The 25770-nt window shown below is 56.6% G+C and overlaps 8 protein-coding genes across 8 annotated transcripts; 1 reads left to right on the top strand and 7 right to left on the bottom strand.

Moving 5' to 3' along the window:
* Positions 1-9812: 9812 nt before the first annotated feature.
* On the bottom strand, positions 9813-12162 carry IUM83_18281 (Copia protein; the record flags this gene model as incomplete). The annotated part of the gene is made up of 2 exons (XM_067943271.1): positions 9813-9847; positions 9915-12162. The coding sequence occupies 2 exons, from the start codon at positions 12160-12162 to the stop codon at positions 9813-9815; spliced, it is 2283 nt and encodes a 760-aa protein (XP_067784500.1).
* A 632-nt stretch (positions 12163-12794) lies between these two features.
* Positions 12795-14777, bottom strand: IUM83_18280 (Copia protein; the record flags this gene model as incomplete). Its single annotated transcript, XM_067943270.1, has 1 exon — positions 12795-14777. The coding sequence occupies one exon, from the start codon at positions 14775-14777 to the stop codon at positions 12795-12797; it is 1983 nt and encodes a 660-aa protein (XP_067784501.1).
* A 392-nt stretch (positions 14778-15169) lies between these two features.
* Positions 15170-16123, bottom strand: IUM83_18279 (putative integrase; the record flags this gene model as incomplete). Its single annotated transcript, XM_067943269.1, has 1 exon — positions 15170-16123. The coding sequence occupies one exon, from the start codon at positions 16121-16123 to the stop codon at positions 15170-15172; it is 954 nt and encodes a 317-aa protein (XP_067784543.1).
* Positions 16124-16188: 65 nt separating this feature from the next.
* IUM83_18278 (Copia protein) lies at positions 16189-17172 on the bottom strand (the record flags this gene model as incomplete). Its single annotated transcript, XM_067943268.1, has 1 exon — positions 16189-17172. One exon carries the CDS (start codon positions 17170-17172, stop codon positions 16189-16191), a length of 984 nt encoding a protein of 327 aa, XP_067784542.1.
* Positions 17173-17189: 17 nt separating this feature from the next.
* IUM83_18277 (retrovirus-related pol polyprotein) lies at positions 17190-17510 on the bottom strand (the record flags this gene model as incomplete). Its single annotated transcript, XM_067943267.1, has 1 exon — positions 17190-17510. One exon carries the CDS (start codon positions 17508-17510, stop codon positions 17190-17192), a length of 321 nt encoding a protein of 106 aa, XP_067784539.1.
* Positions 17511-17793: 283 nt separating this feature from the next.
* Positions 17794-18789, bottom strand: IUM83_18276 (putative integrase; the record flags this gene model as incomplete). Its single annotated transcript, XM_067943266.1, has 1 exon — positions 17794-18789. One exon carries the CDS (start codon positions 18787-18789, stop codon positions 17794-17796), a length of 996 nt encoding a protein of 331 aa, XP_067784546.1.
* Positions 18790-18854: 65 nt separating this feature from the next.
* Positions 18855-20101, bottom strand: IUM83_18275 (Copia protein; the record flags this gene model as incomplete). Its single annotated transcript, XM_067943265.1, has 2 exons — positions 18855-19792; positions 19885-20101. 2 exons carry the CDS (start codon positions 20099-20101, stop codon positions 18855-18857), a joined length of 1155 nt encoding a protein of 384 aa, XP_067784545.1.
* Positions 20102-22334: 2233 nt separating this feature from the next.
* On the top strand, positions 22335-24293 carry IUM83_18274 (uncharacterized protein; the record flags this gene model as incomplete). Its single annotated transcript, XM_067943264.1, has 2 exons — positions 22335-23265; positions 23491-24293. The coding sequence occupies 2 exons, from the start codon at positions 22335-22337 to the stop codon at positions 24291-24293; spliced, it is 1734 nt and encodes a 577-aa protein (XP_067784544.1).
* Positions 24294-25770: the final 1477 nt, after the last annotated feature.

The following is a 25770-nucleotide window of genomic DNA, read 5'->3' as shown; positions in this document are numbered from 1 at the left end:
AACTTCTTGGAACTGGTCATGTGCTGCGTCGCACCCGAGTCGACCAGCCACACCTCATTCGACTTGGTGGTGTTGCTCCCACCACCAACCGAGAAGAGGAAGTCGCCAGAGTCGTCCTCACTCTGCGCGACGTTCGCTCGCTGCGGCCTCTGCCGCTCCGCGTTCTCGCGGATTCGCACAGGACACTTGGCGATCCAATGTCCTTGCTCCCCACAGTAGTGGCAGGCGCTGGCCTTGTTGGCGGTCGCCTGCCGTCCCTTGCGCTTGCCGTTGTCGCTTGTCATGAACGCTTGGCTTTGACCGTGCGCGGCTCCGTCGACGCCGCCACCTTGCTCCTTGCGCTTCATGTCCTCATGCAGCAGCCGAGCCGTCACGAGTTCCCACGACAGCGAGTCGGCTCTCGACTCCAACGCCGTGATGAGGAACTGGTACGACTCGCTGAGACTCCCAAGAAGCGTGATCACCAAGTCATCTCGCTGACCGGAGCGCCCACTGCGTCGAGCTGCTCCGCCAGAGTCTTGATCTTGTTGATGTGCTCCAGCACATCATCACCTTCCGCCATCATCGTCGTGAAGAAACGTCGACGAAGGAAGAGCTTGTTGGCCAAACTCTTCTTCTCGAAGTGTCCTTCCAGTTTTGACCATGCATCGTACGCATCCTTCGCCGAACGCACCAGCGGCAGCTGCGAATCTTCCATCGCGAGACAGATGATCGCCAGCGCCTTGCGAGACTTCCTCTTGAACGTCGTTTGGTCCAGCGTAGTGGCGCAGTGCTCCAGCTTGATCTCTCCACTTGTCACTTCCCACAGGTCTCGTTCCTCGAGCACCATCGCCATCTTGAACTTCCACGTGTGGAAGTTGGTTCCGTCGAACTTGTTGATGCGAGAGGTCGTGGTCGAGGCGGCGTCCATGGCGAAAGCGTAGTCGGAGTCTTCAGCAGGGAAAACGGGGCTTGGGCTCATAACCAAAAGTAAAGGTCGTTTGAGCACTTGATGTCAGAATGCAAAGTGATTGATTTAGGTCCTTAGTTCGCGAACTGCGTGCTACCTCTAAGCCTACTGGATATTCCTGCTGGATACACTCTACTGGATTCCTAACTGGATAGAAGGTCCTTCAGCCAATCAGGGAGTGCCACGTAGATGCCCATCCTGAACCCACAATCCTGTACCCACGCGTCCCATCATCAGCGTCACCGTAATCCTCGTCCCATCATCACACGAATGATGGCGGCACCACTGAGTGAAGATCACACCGGTACCTTACTGGTACACCGCAGCCGGTCGAGGCGATCCCTTGACAACAGAGCTGGTCCATCGACCATCCGAAGTACTTGGCAACCGCAATGATCATTCGCAGTGTGACGTACTTGACCACGGGCGAAAACGTCTCGGTGTAGTCGATGCCATACTTCTGCACGAAGCCTTTCGCGACGAGCCGAGCCTTGAACTTCTCGATCGATCCGTCCGCGTTGCGCTTGATCTTGAACACCCACTTGGTACCGACTGCGCGCTGGTTGTTGGGCAGTTTGGCGGCGCGGAAAACACCTCGCAGCCGCATTGACTTGAGTTCGGCGCGAATTGCCTTGCGCCACTGGACTTGGTCTGGTCCGTTCACAGCTTCTTGAAACGTCTTCGGCTCCGCGCTGTCACTTGCTTCCACAGCATTCGCACTTGCCCGCCAGAACATGGGCGGAGTCGAACCGTCTTCATCGTCTTCTTCGGATTTTTCTTCTTGCGCCGCCGTAGATTCACGTTGGTCTTCATCTTCCGAGCGTCCAGGCGCACTTGCTTCTTCGAGTCCAGCGCTACGACGAGGTCGGCTGTAACGGGGTTACACGTACAAGTGGCTGCAAGCCACTTGTGAATTTAACAGATAGGTTATCTGTTAAACGTTTTGGATACTTCCTCACATTGGTGTAAGACACACCGATGGATACATTGAAGTGGACCACCACAGTGAGTGGTCCACACATACCCAAAAGATCCTATTGGTAGAAAGCAGCATCTTTCTACCAATCAGAGACATGCATATTAGCGGGGCTCTGACAGCCAGCCGCTGCCAACCCTTTCATAGATGATAAACAGTTTTTAGCAGATTTTAGAGGAAGATCAATTTACAAACAATACAGTTCTCATTTTACCTAATCAAAGTCACTTGGAATCCTTTCTTACTTAACTTATATTTGTGTATTCAAATATAATTAACCTAAGTAATTACTAAGTACTTACGCTTCCTCATACACGTTGCGCAACGTGTAAGCTAAAGTAGTGAGTCAAGTTAGACCCACTACACCTGGTAGCACTTGGTAGTCCGTCCAACGACCGACTGCTTGACGTTCGTACGCGGTGTACGAACGCGGAGCCGAGAACCACATGAGCACGAAGGTGCCCATGGAGAGCTCCAACACGCCTGCAACGCATGTTGCACGCGCTGACTGCCCCACCTGTCTGACCCAGAGTGGAGGCCCTCCAACGACTGTCAACAGTCATTGGAGAAGCGGCGATAGCTACAATGCTGCGTACGCTATCGCCGACAGAGCAACATGGTGTTGCTCTGGGATTCATCATGAAGGAGCAGCGTGACGCTGCTTCTCAGTGACGGCGTCGTCAGGGACGACACCGCGTGCTCAACCATTAAAGTTGAGCGTAAGCAATTACGTGGGAAGAGAGGGCGAGCCTCTCCTCCGATGGCTTGTCGAACTCGACACAGCCATAGCGGCTCGACGCATCGTCGACCCGCTGTCGAAGGTCGCGTTCGCCATGTCCTGCCTTGGCGGACGCGCAAGGAGTTGGGCGTATGGACGCCGACTCTCCGATCCTACGTGCTTCAGCACGTACGAAGTGTTCAAAGAGGAGCTCAAACAAGCGTTTGAGCCCCCGCAAACGAGTTCCGGTCGAGGGCGGAGTTCCTCGACCTTCAGCAGGGTAAGCATGACGTCCATGCTTACGCGCAGCGCGCACGATATTTGGTATCAAATATCGTGACTAACCTGATTGACGAGGCGACCAAGGTCGTCACGTTCATGAAGGGGCTTAGAGATGGGCCTGTGAAGACCTATCTCTTCCGAGAGTACCCGAGTACTCTCGAAGCTGCAATCACTCTTGCCATGCAAGAAGAGTTTAGCCTGCGGCAGGCTAAACTCCATGTAAACGTACCGAGGCCGCAACCGCGCCCGGTAGCGAGGACGGGAGGTCCGGAACCAATGGACCTCTCGAGCGCAACAACTGCTGGTTACCAGCAGCAGGGAGGTAACGTGCGATGCTTCCGCTGCGGAAGGATCGGTCACTTTGCACGGGAGTGTACAGCTCCCATGCCCCCTGGAGGTGGCCGTCGTGGCGATGCTAGGCATCGCCGCGGACCAACAAAAAACGCGAACATCCAGTAGGCGCGGGGCGCCCTACTGGTAATGCAGTCGCGCGTGCCGACATCGGGCACGCGACACTGAGACTGCAGCCCCCAGTGAGACCAGCTCTCACTGTAAGAAACAAGATGACAGGCCAAACCTAGTCATCTTGAAGGTTTACTCGAAGAGAGCGAGTGACTCTCTTCGCGCTTTGTAGATTCGGGCGCGTCGAACAACTTTGTTCGACTACGAAGCCCGAGTCTTGCCTTCGAGGAGGTAAAGGTACCTCGAAGTCTTCTGGAAGTTCGATTGGCAACAGGTGCCATCGTGAAGACCGAGAAGCGCGTCGTGAACGTGCGCTTCTCGTACAAACAACGAGTGTTTGTCGAACACTTTATCGTCCTGGACCTGGACGATAAGTTCGACGTGGTAATGGGCATGCCGTGGCTTGCACGGCATGATCCGGTAATAGACTGGAAGAAGCGCACGCTCGTGCGCTTCGGACGCGATAGCGGAACAGAGAGCGATGGCCCTGTTACCGCAGCGCGCGCACCAGCAGGTGCGCGCGGTTACCAGTCGAGACAGCGCTTTATGCTGCTGTCCCGGAGTGCCAAGAAGTGCGCGAGGGCGCGCACAGTGAGACCCACGTCGGCAATGCTGCCGACGTCGGAAGAAAAGATGTGTTGGTTCCGGGAACCAACACCCACGTTCAAGCGTGTAGGGACAGTCCCTGACCCGAAGCGGTCAGGTCGACAACGACGCGTCGGCTCCGGGAGCCGACGCACCCTCGGTCATGAGGGGCTCCGCCAATGAATGGCGTCGAGGTGACGAAGGCGTGTCAACTCCGGGAGTTGACGCTGCAAACAGTGCGGACGGTTGCAAACGTACCGCACTGACGCAATTTACGCTGTCGTGCAGCCGGGCTGCACGACGAAGCGCCATGCGATCAAGCCGGGCTTGATATCGCGCGCCCGCAGACAGGGTCTGCCGGCGAAGGGACACGTTACCGTGCAGCCGGGCTGCACGAAGGAAAATGCGGTCAAGCAGGGCTTGATACCGCGCGCCCGCGGACAGGGTCCGCCGGCGAACGACTGTCCACGACCGGGCCTGGACAAGAAGAACAACTGTGCGGAGCCGGGCTCCGCACAACAAGAAGACGGCGCAAGCGGAAAACGCTGCGCAAGTCTCGGTCCGGGACCGAGACGCAACAAGAGCAGTCTGCTGGGCAGACTGCGGCGGTGACGCCGAATGTCAAGACGCTAAGCGTCTTGACGCGCACCGATACTGGATTCCAGTATCGTGACATGGAACTCGCTAGTCCTCCGACGACGGCGTCGGAGTTGACTTCGCTTCCAGCCATGAGCTGGAAGCGCTTCACGCGCGACTTGCACGATGGACGCATCGAACAAGTCTGCGTTCTTCGGACAGCGAAAGAACGGCGAGCGAGAGCGAAGAGCTGAGGCAGCTCTTCATGGGAAGTACCACTGAGAGTGAAGACACTCTCAGTGCGAAGACGAAGCGAGAGCGCTTCGAGGAATAAGGTTGGGACTCGCTGAAGTCGAGTCCCTATTACAATTGTTGAGGGAGTACAAAGACGTACTCCCGGAAGAGATTCCTGCGGAGCTTCCGCAGGATAAGGGCATTCAGCACGAGATTGATCTCGTGCCGGGCACGAAGTACTGTGTCACGCGGCAGTGGCCACTGCCGCGAGAGCAAGTGAAAGCGATCGACGACTTCTTTGAAAGTCGTCGTAAAGCAGGACAAGTGCGGGAATCAAAGTCCCCGCACAGTGCTCCGACGTTCTGTGTCAAGAAGCCACAGGTGGATGGCGCATCGTTCATGCCTACAACAAGCTGAACGATGCGACGGTACCGGCGCAGACGCCGATACCACGAAAAGATGTTATCATCGATTCGATGGCCGGGAGCACCGTTTACAGTGCTCTCGACTTGCGAGATGGATTTTATCAAATCCTAATGCGTGAGAGCGATATCCCTCTCACGGCAGTGAGCACGCCAAGCGGCATGCTCTGGGAATGGCTAGTAATGCCACAGGGGCTTAAGAATGCCCCTGCGACTTTCAACAGGTGCGTGACGCACTTGTTGCGCTCGGTGCGCGACTTCGCACCGAGCTACTTCGATGATGTATTCATCCACAGCCGGGCTGTGGACGGAAGACTCGACGTAGAGATGCACAGGGTGCATCTCCGGCAGCTACTTGAGCTTATGCGAAAGCATAAGCTCTACGCGAACCTGAAGAAGTGTATCTTCGGGGCGAGCGAGATACCCGTCCTCGGGTGTCTCGTAGGGAAGAATGGTGTCCGCCCTGACCCAGAAAAGGTCCGAGTGATAAACGAATGGCCAACGCCTTCAAGTGTCAAGGAACTGAGGCAGTTCCTTGGCCACGTACTTGTGCAAGTACGTGGAGGACTATGCGGGCAAGATCCGCCCGCTGTCACAGCTTCTTAAGAAAGAAGCTGTGTGGAATTGGACACCCGATTGCCAAAAGGCATTCGATACAGTCAAGCGGGGCTTGACTGAGGCGCCGATCTTGGCAGTGGCTGACCAAGATCGCCCATTTCACGTAGTGTGTGACGCATCCGATTTCGCGATCGGATGCGCGTTATGCAGCACGATCACGAGGGCCGTGATCGTGTCGTCTACTACCAATCGCGTCAGCTGAAGCCAGCTGAGCGCAACTATCCGGTGCATGACAAGGAACTCCTTGCCATGAAGTATGCACTCGCAAAGTTCCGAGTGTACTTGCTTGGGAGTAGACCATTTGTGGTCTACACCGACCATGCTTCACTGCGCACCGCAGTGAAGTCGCCACATTTCACAAAGAATGGCGAGATGGCTCTCATTCTTTGCGGAGTATAACTTCCGGGTCGAATACAAACCCGGAAGATTGAACGTGGTGGCCGACGCGTTATCACGTCGGCCGGACTATGCAGAAGCTGTTGACGTCAATGCCATTGACGCCATACGATCGAGCAAACCCACATCATCTCTGTTGGATGATGTGAAGGCCGCGTACGCGCACGACGCGGACGCGAAGCTCTTGCTGGCCTATGGCACAGCGCCTTCTGACAAGTCCCGTCAGAAGCTGCCCAAGCACCTTCGAGCGCGTGCACACCGCTTTCGTGTGCATGAAGGACTGCTACTTTACAACGCAGTCGACGACAACGCGGATCGCGTTGTCGTGCCAAATGACCATGACCTGCGACTCAGGATCATGTACGAGTATCACGATGCCCCGACTGCGGGACATCTCGGACGTGAGAAGACATACGTCCTTCTCACGCGCGACTTCTACTGGCACCACCAGTATAGTGGGTGAGCAAGTACATCCGTGCTTGCGAGGTATGCTAACGCGTGAAGCCTGCGCCATTCGCGCAGGCTCCACTGTAATCACTACCGACTCCGTCGGAGTGTTGGAAGTCCATGTCTTTGGACTTCATCTTTGGTCTTCCCCGGACAGCGGAGGGAACACCGGTGTTGTGGTCTTTGTAGACCATTTCAGCAAGATGGTACATCTTGCTGCGGTGCCAGCAGAGGTGACCGCGAAGCAGACGGCCCGTCTGCTCGTCGACATGGTGTTCAAACACCATGGCATGCCGTCCGACATCGTGTCGGACAGAGACCCGCGCTTCACAGCGCACCTGTGGCAAGAAGTGTTTACACTTCTTGGGAGCCAGCTTTCCATGTCGACTGCGGATCATCCGCAGACGGACGGTCAAACCGAGCGCGTGAATCGCGTGCTCGTCGATATGTTGAAGAGCTACGCTCACTCGTTCCACTACTGGAGCGAGTGCTTACCGATGGCAGAGTTTGCCATCAATAACTCAGTGCATGCCTCGACCGGGCATACACCGTTCTACGTGAATGTCATGCGGCATCCACGTCTACCGAGTTTACTCGGAGTGATGGCTCCCACTTTAAGTGGGGGAGGATCTACGACTGCTATACAGCAGCCGTAGAAAACCGCTGACACTTGCACAGTGTCAGCTGCAACAATGGACAAACCACATGAGTCTGCGCAGGGCGCAGACTCCCCAACAACATGGTTAACGACCACGGGTCTGCGCAGGGCGCAGACACCGCAAAGAACCACGCAGAGGCCGGGCCTCTAGCGGAGAGCGAGCTGAATGACTTCAGCTCGGATGCAATCAGTTTCATCACCAAAAGACAAGCCGTGATTCGGTTTGTCCAAGACACAATAGCAGCTTCTGTTGATCAACAGAAGCTGAACGCAGACAATGCGGGCAGAGGCAACACAAATGAATTTAAAGTTGGTTCATTAGTTTTGTTAGCTACACAAAACCTGCCTAGACATGCAGTTTCGGATTTCGGAGCAAGCAAGCTTGCTCCGCGCTTCATCGGGCCGTTCACTGTGTTGGCACGGCACGGCAACGCATACACGCTAGACATACCGTCTAGCATGCGCCTCCATCCGACCTTTTACGTCGGACGGCTGAAGCCATACCGGCAGCACGAGCCATCTAGCTCGGCTGACCCGAAGCCTCGGCAGGAGCCGAGGCAGAAGCGGAGGACTTGGCCTCGGCGACGAGCAACCTCTCCTCCAGCGCGCGGACGCGCTGGAGCAACCCTTCATCTGGGTCCCCAGCTCGACCTGGATATTCGAGGCGGTCTGCGAGACCGCCGCGACTTGGGCCTTCTGGTTCGCCAGCTCCTGCTTCAGGGCGGCGAACTCAGCGCCCTGCAGACGCTCCACGACGGCCACCCGGTCGTGGAGAGGCGCATACTGATCAGCCCGGGGCTGATCATACCCGGGGCGTGTTCCCACCCCCGCCACCGCCGATCCGTGACGCCCGCGGCTCAACCCGCTGGATTGTTGAGCGGATTGTTGACCATAGTATCCCGAAAACGAACCCTCAAGGGGCTCGTTTTCGTATTCGTTGGAGAGGATTTCCTCCCCATCGAGATACATGGGAGCCGCGGAACGTCTTGCTGGAGGACGTTCCGGAAATGGTGAGGGCGTACGAGGAGCAGTACGCGCTGGCACAGCGGGAGTAACACGAGCGCTGCGATCATCGCCAGCGCTCGAACCCTCACGTGCTAAGAACTTAGCACGGAGCTCTTTGAGACTCTCGGGCACACGGAACGACGTGTACCCGTTCAGGTCGCGGTCGCTCAAGCGGACCGCGCCTGGAAACACTTCGTGCACTGAAAGCCCTCGGGCACAGCGCACGGCACATTTGCCTCCTCAGCAGCAACATGAAGTTGCTCCAGCTTTCCACGCTTCGAGTACGTCTCGAAGCGATCACGCGCTTGCTTAATCCGATCACGGTAAGCACTCGGCCTCTTGTTGAAGTTCTCAACAAAGGCGTTCCAGCTTTGACAAAGTGCCTGCCATTCGGGCACTTTGCTGCGAGAAGAGGTCTTCTTGCTTTGAAACCATCGGAGCTCATGAAAAGTCCGATGTAGTATCGCGCCTTTGATGCGTTTCCGCATCAAAGTGCAGCTCGGCAGCCACAGCGTCATCTTTGATGGCGCTGCATACGTACAGCGGCACCTCATTCGGAGGTACCGAGTTCCCAAACCGGTCCGCGATCTCGGACGCGGACGGCATCCATGGATCGCGCGCTGCAGGCGCAGCGCGCGGAGAGCCTTGAGTTTAACATCACGCGCTGCAGCAGCGGAGTACTGAGAGCCCCAGCTGAAGCGAGTGGGGTATCACTCTCAGTACGCGAACGCTTCGAACTCGAAGCGTCCGATTCGTCCCCTTCACGCGGGCGAACGTTCTTGGCGTGAGGGTCGAGCGATTCGCTCGACACTGAGTCTTTACGCTTTGAGGGCGCGTCCTGCTCGCCCTCCATGTCTTCATCGTCGTCGTCGAAGTCGACGACGTCACCGTACTTCGCCTTCTGGCGTTCGAAGTAGTCGTCGATGGAGAGATGACTCCCCATCGACTTTGCGGACTTCTTCTGAGGCGCGCTCATCGTTGAATGAGCGCGGATTTCTTCTCCAAACGCGGAGAATTGACGAATGGTCAATTCCAAAGATTGACGTGCGGGGACCCCGCGCGTCTAACCTTAAGGGGGGATGGTGTAACGGTTACACGTACAAGTGGCTGCAAGCCACTTGTGAATTTAACAGATAGGTTATCTGTTAAACGTTTTGGATACTTCCTCACATTGGTGTAAGACACACCGATGGATACATTGAAGTGGACCACCACAATGAGTGGTCCACACATACCCAAAAGATCCTATTGGTAGAAAGCAGCATCTTTCTACCAATCAGAGACATGCATATTAGCGGGGCTCTGACAGCCAGCCGCTGCCAACCCTTTCATAGATGATAAACAGTTTTAGCAGCTTTTAGAGGAAGATCAATTTACAAACAATACAGTTCTCATTTTACCTAATCAAAGTCACTTGGAATCCTTTCTTACTTAACTTATATTTGTGTATTCAAATATAATTAACCTAAGTAATTACTAAGTACTTACGCTTCCTCATACACGTTGCGCAACGTGTAAGCTAAAGTAGTGAGTCAAGTTAGACCCACTACATCGGCGAACGTTGTCGCGATCTTGGTTGTCCGGACGCGATTTGCGCTTCCCCGCCTGCGTGAACACCCTTGTGCCGGAGTCGTCGGACACTTGCATGTCGTCGAAAACGTCGGTAAGTCGGTTGACTTCTTCACCATCAGCAGCCTTGGAGTCGTCGAAGCTTGACTCATCGAATGTGACATCGCGAGAGATGACCACCTGCCCCGCCTCGATGTCATAAACTCGATACGCCTTGGAACGCTCCTCGTAACCCATGAAAATTCCTTCACGAGCTTTCGGGTCCCACTTGAGTCGCTTCTCCTTCGGCGTCAAAACGTAGGCCTTGCACCCGAAGATCCGCATGTGCTTGACGTTGGGCTTGGACTTGTAGACGATCTCGAACGGAGTTTTGTCGGGCGACTTGGGTGACGGCAGACGATTCTTGATGTAAATCGCCGTCATCGCTGCTTCCGCCCAGAACGTCTTATCCAACCCAGCGTAGTGCTGCATGCTGCGGCCGATGATCACGATGGTTCGGTTGGCGCGTTCAGCCGTCGCGTTGGTTTGGTGCGCATACCGAACCGTGGGCTGCACTTCGATGCCGTGGTCTTCGTAGTACGCCAAGAGCGAATTGGTCGCGAACTCCTTGGCTCCGTCATGACGCACGAACTTCACCCTGGCATCGAATTGCTTCTCCACCTTGGTGATGAATCGGCGCAAGCAGCCTTCACTCTCCGACCTGGCTCGCAGACAGAATCCCGACATGCAGCCGCTGGCTTCGTCCGTGATGAGCAGCAAGTAGCGGCTGCCACCCAGCGACTCTTCTTCCATGGGCCCGCAAATGTCGAAGTGGAGGAACTCGAACGGCTTGTACTTGCGCTTGTTCGGGTTGCTTGGGAAGGGCTTTTGCACCATTTTCCCTTGTTGGCACCCACGACATTGGCTTGACTTCTTCGACGATGTCGGCATTTTCGCACCCGTCACCATGCCACTTGAGACCATCTTCCGAAGAACGTCATTCGGCGCGTGACCCAAACGCGCATGAAGATCCACCGCGTTGACCGACGCCTTGGACACCGAATTCGCAGCGCAGCTTGGGACTCGGAGCCAGTAGAGGCCGTCGATCAGGTCCGCGGAAGCCACGATTTTCTTCGACTTCTTCTGTGCGATGTGCATTTCAGCACCATCAAACACCACCTTGAACAGTCCGCTTCGGTTGATCTGCGGCACCGAAAGCAGGTTCTTGTTCATGCTTGGCACGTAAAGTGCATCTTGAATGCGGATGTCGCGCTCCTTGCCGTTGGGCAAAGTGACTCGCTGCATGACCGTCCCGACTCCCATGATCTTGGCCGTGTTGCCGTTGGCGACCGTGAGTTCACCTTCGTCGCACACCTTGGTGTCGACAAACTTGGCCTTGTCGTTGCAGATGTGGTGCGTGGCACCACTGTCGATCGCCCATGAGCCTTGAAACTTGTTGGTCCTGGAGACTCCACACTCCATAGAGACCGCGAACGCGACGCAGTCGTCATCGCTGTCGTCACGCCACTGGACGTTGTTCGCACCGCGACCAGACCGGCCACGTCGTGCACCTCGATTCTCCTCCTTCTGCTTGGTCCAGCACTTTTCCACGACGTGCCCCGATTTTCCGCAGTACGTGCAGTGGCGACTTTCACGCTCGGCATTGAAGGCCCTCGCAGCGTCTTCAATCTTCACCTGAGCCGTCTTCTCGCCCTGCCGCTTGATGTGCTCATTCGTGAGCACCTTGATCACATCTTGAGTGCGCAGCTCTGCGTTGCTCATCTCCAAGTTGAGAACGACGTTCTCGAAACTCTTGGGCAGACTCCTGAGCAAGCAGATCGCCACGTCTTCATCCTCCATCTTGGCGCCGATGTTGCTGAGCTTGGCGCTGATGTTGAGGACTTCATTGCAATGATGAAGCACATTGCCGCCTTCTGCCATCTCCATGCTGAAGAGCTGGCGCTTCAGGTAGATGCGTCCAGCCTTCTGCGACCCCCCGTAGAGCGAACGCAGTCGCGTCCAGGCCACCCACGCTTCCTCGCAGTCGTCGACCACATGATGGTAGTCAGCATCCATGTGGAGCAACATCAGGCCGAACGCGATGTTGCTCGACTTGACGTAGTCGTCCTTGGCCCTCGTGTCCGCGAAGCTTGGTTTCGTCTCGCGGTTCACGACGCTCCACACCGACTTGGTCAGGAACACGCCACGCATGTAGCGGTTCCACGTGGCGTAGTTGTCGCCGTTGAACTTGTCGATGGAGATCTTGGTGTCTTGGACAGAGGACATGGTGCTTGGGCTCATAACCTGAAGAAGGTCGTACTGGGATCTTGCACTGGTTGACTTGGTCGTTGACACCGCCGAGGCTTGGGGCGAGGCGAGGAAGGTCACTTGGGGGGTTGAATCGAAATTCAGAAGTGATTGGATTGTTGGAGCTTACACCCTAGGCTAGTGCTAAAGACACGCGGCCGTGCGTCCTATCAACTAGTGCGTCTAATCAACCATCATTCTACACTGCTCGTCCAATCAACCTACTCGTCTAATCAACGTGTGGTCGTATTGGACCGGTTCGGTTAACCGGTTCGGGTACCTCGGAACTGGTACAGTGTACCAAGGTTCAGTACCCTGCAACACTTGGTTGTCCGGACGCGATTTGCGCTTCCCCGCCTGCGTGAACACCCTTGTGCCGGAGTCATCGGAGACTTGCATGTCGTCGAAAACGTCGGTAAGTCGGTTGACTTCTTCACCATCAGCAGCCTTGGAGTCGTCGAAGCTTGACTCATCGAATGTGACATCGCGAGAGATGACCACCTGCCCCGCCTCGATGTCATAAACTCGATACGCCTTGGAACGCTCCTCGTAACCCATGAAAATTCCTTCACGAGCTTTCGGGTCCCACTTGAGTCGCTTCTCCTTCGGCGTCAAAACGTAGGCCTTGCACCCGAAGATCCGAAGATCCGCATGTGCTTGACGTTGGGCTTGGACTTGTAGACGATCTCGAACGGAGTTTTGTCGGGCGACTTGGGTGACGGCAGACGATTCTTGATGTAAATTGCCGTCATCGCTGCTTCCGCCCAGAACGTCTTGTCCAACCCAGCGTAGTGCAGCATGCTGCGGCCGATGGTCACGATGGTTCGGTTGGCGCGTTCAGCCGTCGCGTTGGTTTGGTGCGCATACCGAACCGTGGGCTGCACTTCGATGCCGTGGTCTTCGTAGTACGCCAAGAGCGAATTGGTCGCGAACTCCTTGGCTCCGTCATGGCGCACGAACTTCACCCTGGCATCGAATTGCTTCTCCACCTTGGTGATGAATCGGCGCAAGCAGCCTTCACTCTCCGACCTGGCTCGCAGACAGAATCCCGACATGCAGCCGCTGGCTTCGTCCGTGATGAGCAGCAGGTAGCGGCTGCCACCCAGCGACTCTTCCTCCATGGGCCCGCAAATGTCGAAGTGGAGGAACTCGAACGGCTTGTACTTGCGCTTGTTCGGGTTGCTTGGGAAGGGCTTTTGCACCATTTTCCCTTGTTGGCACCCACGACATTGGCTTGACTTCTTCGACGATGTCGGCATTTTCGCACCCGTCACCATGCCACTTGAGACCATCTTCCGAAGAACGTCATTCGGCGCGTGACCCAAACGCGCATGAAGATCCACCGCGTTGACCGACGCCTTGGACACCGAATTCGCAGCGCAGCTTGGGACTCGGAGCCAGTAGAGGCCGTCGATCAGGTCCGCGGAAGCCACGATTTTCTTCGACTTCTTCTGTGCGATGTGCATTTCAGCACCATCAAACACCACCTTGAACAGTCCGCTTCGGTTGATCTGCGGCACCGAAAGCAGGTTCTTGTTCATGCTTGGCACGTAAAGTGCATCTTGAATGCGGATGTCGCGCTCCTTGCCGTTGGGCAAAGTGACCCGCTGCATGACCGTCCCGACTCCCATGATCTTGGCCGTGTTGCCGTTGGCGACCGTGAGTTCACCTTCGTCGCACACCTTGATGTCGACAAACTTGGCCTTGTCGTTGCAGATGTGGTGCGTGGCACCACTGTCGATCGCCCATGAGCCTTGAAACTTGTTGGTCCTGGAGACTCCACACTCCATAGAGACCGCGAACGCGACGCAGTCGTCATCGCTGTCGTCACGCCACTGGACGTTGTTCGCACCGCGACCAGACCGGCCACGTCGTGCACCTCGATTCTCCTCCTTCTGCTTGGTCCAGCACTTTTCCACGACGTGCCCCGATTTTCCGCAGTACGTGCAGTGGCGACTTTCACGCTCGGCATTGAAGGCCCTCGCAGCGTCTTCAATCTTCACCTGAGCCGTCTTCTCGCCCTGCCGCTTGATGTGCTCATTCGTGAGCACCTTGATCACATCTTGAGTGCGCAGCTCTGCGTTGCTCATCTCCAAGTTGAGAACGACGTTCTCGAAACTCTTGGGCAGACTCCTGAGCAAGCAGATCGCCACGTCTTCATCCTCCATCTTGGCGCCGATGTTGCTGAGCTTGGCGCTGATGTTGAGGACTTCATTGCAATGATGAAGCACATTGCCGCCTTCTGCCATCTCCATGCTGAAGAGCTGGCGCTTCAGGTAGATGCGTCCAGCCTTCTGCGACCCCCCGTAGAGCGAACGCAGTCGCGTCCAGGCCACCCACGCTTCCTCGCAGTCGTCGACCACATGATGGTAGTCAGCATCCATGTGGAGCAACATCAGGCCGAACGCGATGTTGCTCGACTTGACGTAGTCGTCCTTGGCCCTCGTGTCCGCGAAGCTTGGTTTCGTCTCGCGGTTCACGACGCTCCACACCGACTTGGTCAGGAACACGCCACGCATGTAGCGGTTCCACGTGGCGTAGTTGTCGCCGTTGAACTTGTCGATGGAGATCTTGGTGTCTTGGACAGAGGACATGGTGCTTGGGCTCATAACCTGAAGAAGGTCGTACTGGGATCTTGCACTGGTTGACTTGGTCGTTGACACCGCCGAGGCTTGGGGCGAGGCGAGGAAGGTCACTTGGGGGGTTGAATCGAAATTCAGAAGTGATTGGATTGTTGGAGCTTACACCCTAGGCTAGTGCTAAAGACACGCGGCCGTGCGTCCTATCAACTAGTGCGTCTAATCAACCATCATTCTACACTGCTCGTCCAATCAACCTACTCGTCTAATCAACGTGTGGTCGTATTGGACCGGTTCGGTTAACCGGTTCGGGTACCTCGGAACTGGTACAGTGTACCAAGGTTCAGTACCCTGCAACAGTGCCGGCGCAGCCGTAGATTCATGATGTCGGCCAGCATTGGTCTTGGTCAAGTCGCGGAGTGATGTCCAGGCGCACTTGCTTCTTCGAGTCCAGCACTGCGACGAGGACGTCGAACATTGTCGCGATCTTGGTTGTCCGGACGCGATTTGCGCTTCCCCGCCTGCGTGAACACCCTTGTGCCGGAGTCGTCGGAGACTTGCATGTCGTCGAAAACGTCGGTAAGTCGGTTGACTTCTTCACCATCAGCAGCCTTGGAGTCGTCGAAGCTTGACTCATCGAATGTGACATCGCGAGAGATGACCACCTGCCCCGCCTCGATGTCATAAACTCGATACGCCTTGGAACGCTCCTCGTAACCCATGAAAATTCCTTCACGAGCTTTCGGGTCCCACTTGAGTCGCTTCTCCTTCGGCGTCAAAACGTAGGCCTTGCACCCGAAGATCCGCATGTGCTTGACGTTGGGCTTGGACTTGTAGACGATCTCGAACGGAGTTTTGTCGGGCGACTTGGGTGACGGCAGACGATTCTTGATGTAAATTGCCGTCATCGCTGCTTCCGCCCAGAACGTCTTGTCCAACCCAGCGTAGTGCAGCATGCTGCGGCCGATGGTCACGATGGTTCGGTTGGCGCGTTCAGCCGTCGCGTTGGTTTGGTGCGCATACCGAACCGTGGGCTGCACTTCGATGCCGTGGTCTTCGTAGTACGCCAAGAGCGAATTGGTCGCGAACTCCTTGGCTCCGTCATGGCGCACGAACTTCACCCTGGCATCGAATTGCTTCTCCACCTTGGTGATGAATCGGCGCAAGCAGCCTTCACTCTCCGACCTGGCTCGCAGACAGAATCCCGACATGCAGCCGCTGGCTTCGTCCGTGATGAGCAGCAGGTAGCGGCTGCCACCCAGCGACTCTTCCTCCATGGGCCCGCAAATGTCGAAGTGGAGGAACTCGAACGGCTTGTACTTGCGCTTGTTCGGGTTGCTTGGGAAGGGCTTTTGCACCATTTTCCCTTGTTGGCACCCACGACATTGGCTTGACTTCTTCGACGATGTCGGCATTTTCGCACCCGTCACCATGCCACTTGAGACCATCTTCCGAAGAACGTCATTCGGCGCGTGACCCAAACGCGCATGAAGATCCACCGCGTTGACCGACGCCTTGGACACCGAATTCGCAGCGCAGCTTGGGACTCGGAGCCAGTAGAGCCGTCGATCAGGTCCGCGGAAGCCACGATTTTCTTCGACTTCTTCTGTGCGATGTGCATTTCAGCACCATCAAACACCACCTTGAACAGTCCGCTTCGGTTGATCTGCGGCACCGAGAGCAGGTTCTTGTTCATGCTTGGCACGTAAAGTGCATCTTGAATGCGGATGTCGCGCTCCTTGCCGTTGGGCAAAGTGACCCGCTGCATGACCGTCCCGACTCCCATGATCTTGGCCGTGTTGCCGTTGGCGACCGTGAGTTCACCTTCGTCGCACACCTTGATGTCGACAAACTTGGCCTTGTCGTTGCAGATGTGGTGCGTGGCACCACTGTCGATCGCCCATGAGCCTTGAAACTTGTTGGTCCTGGAGACTCCACACTCCATAGAGACCGCGAACGCGACGCAGTCGTCATCGCTGTCGTCACGCCACTGGACGTTGTTCGCACCGCGACCAGACCGGCCACGTCGTGCACCTCGATTCTCCTCCTTCTGCTTGGTCCAGCACTTTTCCACGACGTGCCCCGATTTTCCGCAGTACGTGCAGTGGCGACTTTCACGCTCGGCATTGAAGGCCCTCGCAGCGTCTTCAATCTTCACCTGAGCCGTCTTCTCGCCCTGCCGCTTGATGTGCTCATTCGTGAGCACCTTGATCACATCTTGAGTGCGCAGCTCTGCGTTGCTCATCTCCAAGTTGAGAACGACGTTCTCGAAACTCTTGGGCAGACTCCTGAGCAAGCAGATCGCCACGTCTTCATCCTCCATCTTGGCGCCGATGTTGCTGAGCTTGGCGCTGATGTTGAGGACTTCATTGCAATGATGAAGCACATTGCCGCCTTCTGCCATCTCCATGCTGAAGAGCTGGCGCTTCAGGTAGATGCGTCCAGCCTTCTGCGACCCCCGTAGAGCGAACGCAGTCGCGTCCAGGCCACCCACGCTTCCTCGCAGTCGTCGACCACATGATGGTAGTCAGCATCCATGTGGAGCAACATCAGGCCGAACGCGATGTTGCTCGACTTGACGTAGTCGTCCTTGGCCCTCGTGTCCGCGAAGCTTGGTTTCGTCTCGCGGTTCACGACGCTCCACACCGACTTGGTCAGGAACACGCCACGCATGTAGCGGTTCCACGTGGCGTAGTTGTCGCCGTTGAACTTGTCGATGGAGATCTTGGTGTCTTGGACAGAGGACATGGTGCTTGGGCTCATAACCTGAAGAAGGTCGTACTGGGATCTTGCACTGGTTGACTTGGTCGTAGACACCGCCGAGGCTTGGGGCGAGGCGAGGAAGGTCACTTGGGGGTTGAATCGAAATTCAGAAGTGATTGGATTGTTGGAGCTTACACCCTAGGCTAGTGCTAAAGACACGCGGCCGTGCGTCCTATCAACTAGTGCGTCTAATCAACCATCATTCTACACTGCTCGTCCAATCAACCTACTCGTCTAATCAACGTGTGGTCGTATTGGACCGGTTCGGTTAACCGGTTCGGGTACCTCGGAACTGGTACAGTGTACCAAGGTTCAGTACCCTGCAACAGTGCCGGCGTAGATTCACGTTGGTCTCAGCACTGCGACGAGGACGCCGAACATTGTCGCGATCTTGGTTGTCCGGACGCGATTTGCGCTTCCCCGCCTGCGTGAACACCCTTGTGCCGGAGTCGTCGGAGACTTGCATGTCGTCGAAAACGTCGGTAAGTCGGTTGACTTCTTCACCATCAGCAGCCTTGGAGTCGTCGAAGCTTGACTCATCGAATGTGACATCGCGAGAGATGACCACCTGCCCCGCCTCGATGTCATAAACTCGATACGCCTTGGAACGCTCCTCGTAACCCATGAAAATTCCTTCACGAGCTTTCGGGTCCCACTTGAGTCGCTTCTCCTTCGGCGTCAAAACGTAGGCCTTGCACCCGAAGATCCGCATGTGCTTGACGTTGGGCTTGGACTTGTAGACGATCTCGAACGGAGTTTTGTCGGGCGACTTGGGTGACGGCAGACGATTCTTGATGTAAATCGCCGTCATCGCTGCTTCCGCCCAGAACGTCTTGTCCAACCCAGCGTAGTGCAGCATGCTGCGGCCGATGGTCACGATGGTTCGGTTGGCGCGTTCAGCCGTCGCGTTGGTTTGGTGCGCATACCGAACCGTGGGCTGCACTTCGATGCCGTGGTCTTCGTAGTACGCCAAGAGCGAATTGGTCGCGAACTCCTTGGCTCCGTCATGGCGCACGAACTTCACCCTGGCATCGAATTGCTTCTCCACCTTGGTGATGAATCGGCGCAAGCAGCCTTCACTCTCCGACCTGGCTCGCAGACAGAATCCCGACATGCAGCCGCTGGCTTCGTCCGTGATGAGCAGCAGGTAGCGGCTGCCACCCAGCGACTCTTCCTCCATGGGCCCGCAGATGTCGAAGTGGAGGAACTCGAACGGCTTGTACTTGCGCTTGTTCGGGTTGCTTGGGAAGGGCTTTTGCACCATTTTCCCTTGTTGGCACCCACGACATTGGCTTGACTTCTTCGACGATGTCGGCATTTTCGCACCCGTCACCATGCCACTTGAGACCATCTTCCGAAGAACGTCATTCGGCGCGTGACCCAAACGCGCATGAAGATCCACCGCGTTGACCGACGCCTTGGACACCGAATTCGCAGCGCAGCTTGGGACTCGGAGCCAGTAGAGCCGTCGATCAGGTCCGCGGAAGCCACGATTTTCTTCGACTTCTTCTGTGCGATGTGCATTTCAGCACCATCAAACACCACCTTGAACAGTCCGCTTCGGTTGATCTGCGGCACCGAAAGCAGGTTCTTGTTCATGCTTGGCACGTAAAGTGCATCTTGAATGCGGATGTCGCGCTCCTTGCCGTTGGGCAAAGTGACCCGCTGCATGACCGTCCCGACTCCCATGATCTTGGCCGTGTTGCCGTTGGCGACCGTGAGTTCACCTTCGTCGCACACCTTGATGTCGACAAACTTGGTCTTGTCGTTGCAGATGTGGTGCGTGGCACCACTGTCGATCGCCCATGAGCCTTGAAACTTGTTGGTCCTGGAGACTCCACACTCCATAGAGACCGCGAACGCGACGCAGTCGTCATCGCTGTCGTCACGCCACTGGACGTTGTTCGCACCGCGACCAGACCGGCCACGTCGTGCACCTCGATTCTCCTCCTTCTGCTTGGTCCAGCACTTTTCCACGACGTGCCCCGATTTTCCGCAGTACGTGCAGTGGCGACTTTCACGCTCGGCATTGAAGGCCCTCGCAGCGTCTTCAATCTTCACCTGAGCCGTCTGGTCGCCCTGCCGCTTGATGTGCTCATTCGTGAGCACCTTGATCACATCTTGAGTGCGCAGCTCTGCGTTGCTCATCTCCAAGTTGAGAACGACGTTCTCGAAACTCTTGGGCAGACTCCTGAGCAAGCAGATCGCCACGTCTTCATCCTCCATCTTGGCGCCGATGTTGCTGAGCTTGGCGCTGATGTTGAGGACTTCATTGCAATGATGAAGCACATTGCCGCCTTCTGCCATCTCCATGCTGAAGAGCTGGCGCTTCAGGTAGATGCGTCCAGCCTTCTGCGACCCCCGTAGAGCGAACGCAGTCGCGTCCAGGCCACCCACGCTTCCTCGCAGTCGTCGACCACATGATGGTAGTCAGCATCCATGTGGAGCAACATCAGGCCGAACGCGATGTTGCTCGACTTGACGTAGTCGTCCTTGGCCCTCGTGTCCGCGAAGCTTGGTTTCGTCTCGCGGTTCACGACGCTCCACACCGACTTGGTCAGGAACACGCCACGCATGTAGCGGTTCCACGTGGCGTAGTTGTCGCCGTTGAACTTGTCGATGGAGATGTGGAGAAGCGAATTCCGGGAAAGGGGTGGTTGGGAGCAATCGGCAAAAAAGATGGATCTTGACGGAGTCACTATACCGCGGAAGTGACACCCGAGAAACCAGATCGAGGGGATCTGATGATGTGGGTGGATCGAGGCTGTCAGATGTGTGTGGCGTCAAAGGGAGACTACTGGAAATACTACAAGATGACACAGAAGGCGTCTACATACGGCAGAGGGCCAGATCCGTACTATCGGAAGTAGTTGGATCCAGATCACATGTACCCATGTGGATCCAGACCCGGGTCACCTGTACCCAGGCGGATCTGAGCTTCTGAGGGATGACTAGGATACGCTAAGCGGTGGATGGAGCTTACGCCAGCCGAAGGACCCCAGATCAAGACAAGTTAACCCAGATCAGGGACGGTGGGATCCGGATCACATGTACCCATGTGGATCCAGATCCAGATCACATGCACCCATGCGGATCTGGGCCTCTGAGAGGTGGCAATGGCAAGCGAAGTGGAGAAAAGAGTTTGCGACGACCCAAGGACTCAAGATCAGCGAGGATCAGCGTGAATCAAGCGGATTTGGGAGAGGTGGATCCAGATCACATGTATCCATGTGGATCTGGATCCGGATCCCGTACGCCCGGGCGGATCCAAGCCTCTGGTAGACGGCTAAGACGAGGAAAGCGAGGAAAGGAGGTTGCAACAGCACAGGGACCCCAGATCAACGCAGACCGACCCAGATCAAGGCACTTCGGAGATCAGCGGATCTGGATCTGGGGATCTGGTGATCTGGTGATCTGGTGATCTGGGGATCTGGCGGATCTGGGACTCAGTGGGTGATCTGGCGGCTACAACTCAACGGAGGGAACAAGCGACGATGCAGTGAAGGTAGAGGTGGTCCGTAGAGCCGGCAGGTACAGATGGGAAGATAGTTCGGATTGGGTGATAGGATTTTGGGATAGGATTGGACATAACCATAAATCAGAGTCGAATTTGCCTGGAAGTGCTCAAGTGGTCTACTCGCGGCGGGAAACACATATTGGCCCCGCTCGACGTACGCTGTGGAGATTGGATTTGGCTCCACACGAACCCCAAGACTACCAAGCGCCAGCAAGCGGCCCTCACTCCCAAAGAGTCAAATTTGCCTTGGACAACGCAAGTGCCTTCGCCTTCGCCTGGAATCGGGATCGACATTGGCCCACCAAGAAGCAGCAAGCTACTGGGTAGCAGATCTAGTGTCGGTTGAATAATCTGGATAATATATTGGCCAGATCAACCTTCCTAGTGAACTCCCTACAAGTGCAGATCCCAGATCACCCGGAGTTAACTACTTGGCCGGGTGATCCAAGACTCTCAACTACCCTGATCCCGCTATAGGAAGCGGCAAGTACGACAAAGGGCGACCTACCAAGTCGCAACAAGGGCCTACAACACACCACAAGGCAACCACTCGGCCGGATCCAGATCCAGGCCGCCAGATCCAAGTCGGGAATCACTTGATCTGGACCAAGAACCGCGAGCAGAGTGAAGATTTCCGCGCTGCTCCACCGGATCCCCGCGTCTCGCCAAGACGTTCCTACTTCAACACTTGGACTCTTCAGAAGTTACCAGAGGAGCAAGATCCAGCCCTACCGACGGGTACACAAGGTGAGGAGTTCAGCACTGATCACGGATCATCGGAGTACCCCTCCGTTAGTCGGTGTCCGGGCGCTGTTGGGAAGTTGGATCTAGCAATCTCGCAGATTTTGCTGATCCCGCTACACCACAATGGTGCGCGTGCCCGGATCTTCTGGTGACTCGGGATTTCACCGTGAGTCCCAAGAAGAAGTTCAAGTGAGGATGGAACAAGGGGACCAGGCGTCATCGGAGTTGGGATCGACGACGACGCCGCTGAATGAAGCAAGATCCACGGATCGACAGAGTGCTGGGAGGACCTCTGTCGACGGAAGAGAGGCAGATCCGGATCCGGATCTGGAAGACAAACCTCAACCTCCTCCCCAGGTCCCTTCGGGGACCCCGGTGGATCTAGACGTGAGTCTAGATCCACCAACAAAACAAACCAAGGCTGGCACAAATCGGTATACATTTGCTGATTCACCGGTTAAGCTCAAACGTGAGCAACTTCCTACACCCCTCCACTGCCCAAGCCGCTCGATCACGACCAGCCGAAGACATCGGCGGCGCGGAGGAAGATGAAGGCCCCGGATCTGGACGAAGAAGACCCCAAGGATCCCGGATCCGGATGGTCGGAAGCCGCTCTGGAGTTCGCGTTCCGCCGTGCGGAGCTGCGTGACTTCATCGTCCAAGATCCAGTGATGCGGATCCTGGATCTGAAGCAGATCGGACACCTTCAAGGCCCCATCGCAGCTCCCGCGACGGCTGACAGCAAGCTGGTCGCGGCGAAGAACCTGATGCATCTGCTGAAGGAGACCGGACTTGTGGCGGGACAGTTTGATCCGAACGATCTCTTCGATCTGGATCTGGACCAGATCCAAGCCTCGACTCACGGCCTCTTCGACAAGCTGAGGGTCTTGGTGGGTGAGATCCCGGCGACATCGTTGCCGAGGGTCCCAGATCCCGGATCAGCATCGACCAAGGCCGACTCGACAAGCTGCCGGACGTCATCGCCCTTCGTGTCTGCCGCGGAGGCTGGATCTGACACTTCATCGGAACCACGACGTATGTCGCTCGGACCGTCCGGCGCGTCGATGCTCCAAGCTCGATCCAAGGCCCAGCGCCCAGATCACCCCCGATCTGGATCCAGGAAGCAGGCGGCCAAGCAGGCAGATCAAGTCACCACGGCGACCGGATCCGGCTCCGACGAATCGACTGGCAGGCTGGAGTCCTACTTCCAAGCCGCGATGTGCCGTTTCCTGAGGGAGCAACAGACGCCGGCACCCCAAGCGATCCAGAACCCTGGATCACAGGACGTCGACATGGAGTCCACCGAGTCGCCGGATCCAGATCACTCTCATTGGGAGTACGATCCCGACGAACTCGACTTCCCGACACCGAGCCGCGCCGCTGTCGCCACAACCACAGCCGGATCCACCGGATCCACCGGATCCACCATGATCCAACGCGTCCGGATCTCGGCGATCTCGGATCTCAAGGAGTTCTCTGGTAAAGACCAGGACGAAGATCGCGCGAGAGCTTGGGTCGGCAAGGTGAAGTCGGCGTTCCTACGCGATCAAGCATCCGACGGAGAAAAGTGCTTGACCTTCGCGGATCTGTTATCCGGATCAGCGAGGAACTGGTACCGGCAGCTACCCCGATCCACACGCGACAAGTGGTCGGAGCTGCTCCGCAGCTTCTAGATCCAGTACTGTGGGTTCGGGATCTCGGTAGCCCGCCAGTATTACCATGCTCGCAAGCGATCTGATGAGTCTGCGCTGGAGTACCTGCACCGGCTGAATGTCGCTAGACTACGTGCAAGACTCAAGATCAAGGACGGTGGACCCAAAGAGAAGCGCGAACATGTGGACCACTTCATTGAAACCTTGGGAGATCAGGATCTGGCCGATCGGCTGACGCTGCTACGACTTCCAGATGCGGATGAGCTCGAAGAAGTCCTGCGCGCGCTGGATCGAGCGAAGAACCGGATGAAGAAGTCCAGCAAGTACCGGCAGAAGGCCTCAGCGACGCCCGCACCGGCAGTCCCAGCGAAACATGTGCGAGCGGTCCAGATCCAGGCCCCCGACTCCGGATCCGACTCAAGTTCAGACGGATCTGACTCGGGTGGGGACGATTACCGCCGGATCTACATGGCTGGGGGCGGTGAACCATCTCCACAAGCCGAGGAAGTGCCGCACACCCTAGATCGGGGCCAACTGGAACGCCGCTCAGCAGATCAAGTGCCTCGTGACCACAGATCCAGAGTCCATGCCGACGGATCCGATCGCAGTCGCTGCTCGCACTGCGGATCCCGGAAGCACACGGAGCTTGGATGCTGGAGGCGCTTGACTTGCCAGAAGTGCGGCAAGAGAGGCCACCCGGCAGATCACTGCCTCTTCGTGTGCCGCGGGTGCGGGGAGCTCCACGACATGGGCAAGTGCCCAATGGAGGAGTTCTACAACTGGATCCGCCAGTGGTACAACCCGACCAAGCACGCGGAGATGTTACCAGAGAAAGCCGAGAAGATGTTAAACTAGGACGCTCGCCGGGTTGGAATCCGGTACGAGCCGAGCGTTCTAGGTATTGCATCTATGCATTTGTGAACAAGACATCGGTAGATCAAGTTAGCAAGCGACCAGATCTACAAGGTAATACACGTGATCTACATGGGAAACGTACTGCTGTGGTCTCAAGTCTCTATCAAGTCGACGACTTTGCCAGATCCGACGCGACGGTGACCGTGGATCTGGATCCGGAGGTGCCGCAGGGGTCCGGATCTGTGGTTCCGGCCCGCGGATGGCGAGGATACCACATCCCAGACGCCCAGATCCAGCCGCGTCGAGGCCTATCGACGATCCGGTGATCCGGAGTCGCCAGATCTCCTTCCAGGAGAGTCTCGGGGCTACTGGAAGCAACATTCACCGGGTAAGTGGTTCCGACAAGCCAAGATCACCGGCAAGATCAACAATGAGAAGGCGATCTTACTCCTCGATACAGGTGCCGAGGTGTCCATCGTGGACACCGCCTTTGCTCGTAAGGTTGGGTGCTACATCGACAGGAGCCAGAGTCAAGAATGCGTTGGAATTGGTGACAATGTCTACACAACGGAAGGAAGAACTCGGATCAAGATTACCTTAGCAGGATCATTGGTGTATTTCTTCGACATCTGGGTAGGTGATCTATCTGGCCAAGAAGCTATCCTGGGCATGGACTTCATGGTCCCGGCCGGGATCCGGCTGGATCTGGCCGATGGATCACTCTGCCTGCCCGACGAGGTCCGGATCCAGCTCAGTGGAAGGCGACAGCTCTACAATGACAAGGCTAGGCTCGTGAGGCTGGATCAGCACCTGCAGCTGGGTGCCGGAGAGTCCGTCGAGCTTCCGCTGCGCCTGCAGACATCGGATCAAGACAAGCTGTGGGTTACACGCGGAGATCTGTGGGTGCCGACCGTGACTAAAGGACCAGGCAAGACACAGTACCTTCAGATCACCAACGTCGGTGAGAAGAAGTTGGTGCTGTGTCGCGACGAGCGGATCGGCATGTGGCTCGCGGGCGACCGGATCCCGCGGCTGCAGGGCTTCGTGACCGTCGGATCCCGCCGCTACTTGGAGTGGCAGAATCTCGCCCTGCAGGCCACCACTGAAGCCGGGCCCGCGAAGGCAGATTCCCCACGGACCCCGCCGCCGCCGATGGTTGAGCGTCCCAAGTACCCTGTGCCGCGCGCGATACTGCTGAGGCCGGATCTGCCACGGGCGCAGCCCGTTGAAACTAGATCGCAGGGCCTGGAGAGCTGTCGGAACAAACCACAACCAGATCTACATGCGCAGGCGGTCCAGGGTGATGTGCCCCAGGTGACTGCTGAGACACTGTACCTCCAAGCCTTACAATCCGTGGAACCTTCAGATCCACAGTCGGCGAGGCTGCCCAAGACCTGCAAGAGCGCGGATCTCGACACCGAGGACGCGACGGGACCAGGCCAGGGTGATCCAGGCCTCGCCGTGGGCGACAAGACAC

This window comes from Phytophthora cinnamomi (assembly GCF_018691715.1).
Source record: "Phytophthora cinnamomi strain GKB4 chromosome Unknown Contig90, whole genome shotgun sequence".
NCBI classification, from domain to species: domain Eukaryota; phylum Oomycota; class Peronosporomycetes; order Peronosporales; family Peronosporaceae; genus Phytophthora; species Phytophthora cinnamomi.
This window is presented reverse-complemented; position numbering and strand designations above follow the sequence as displayed.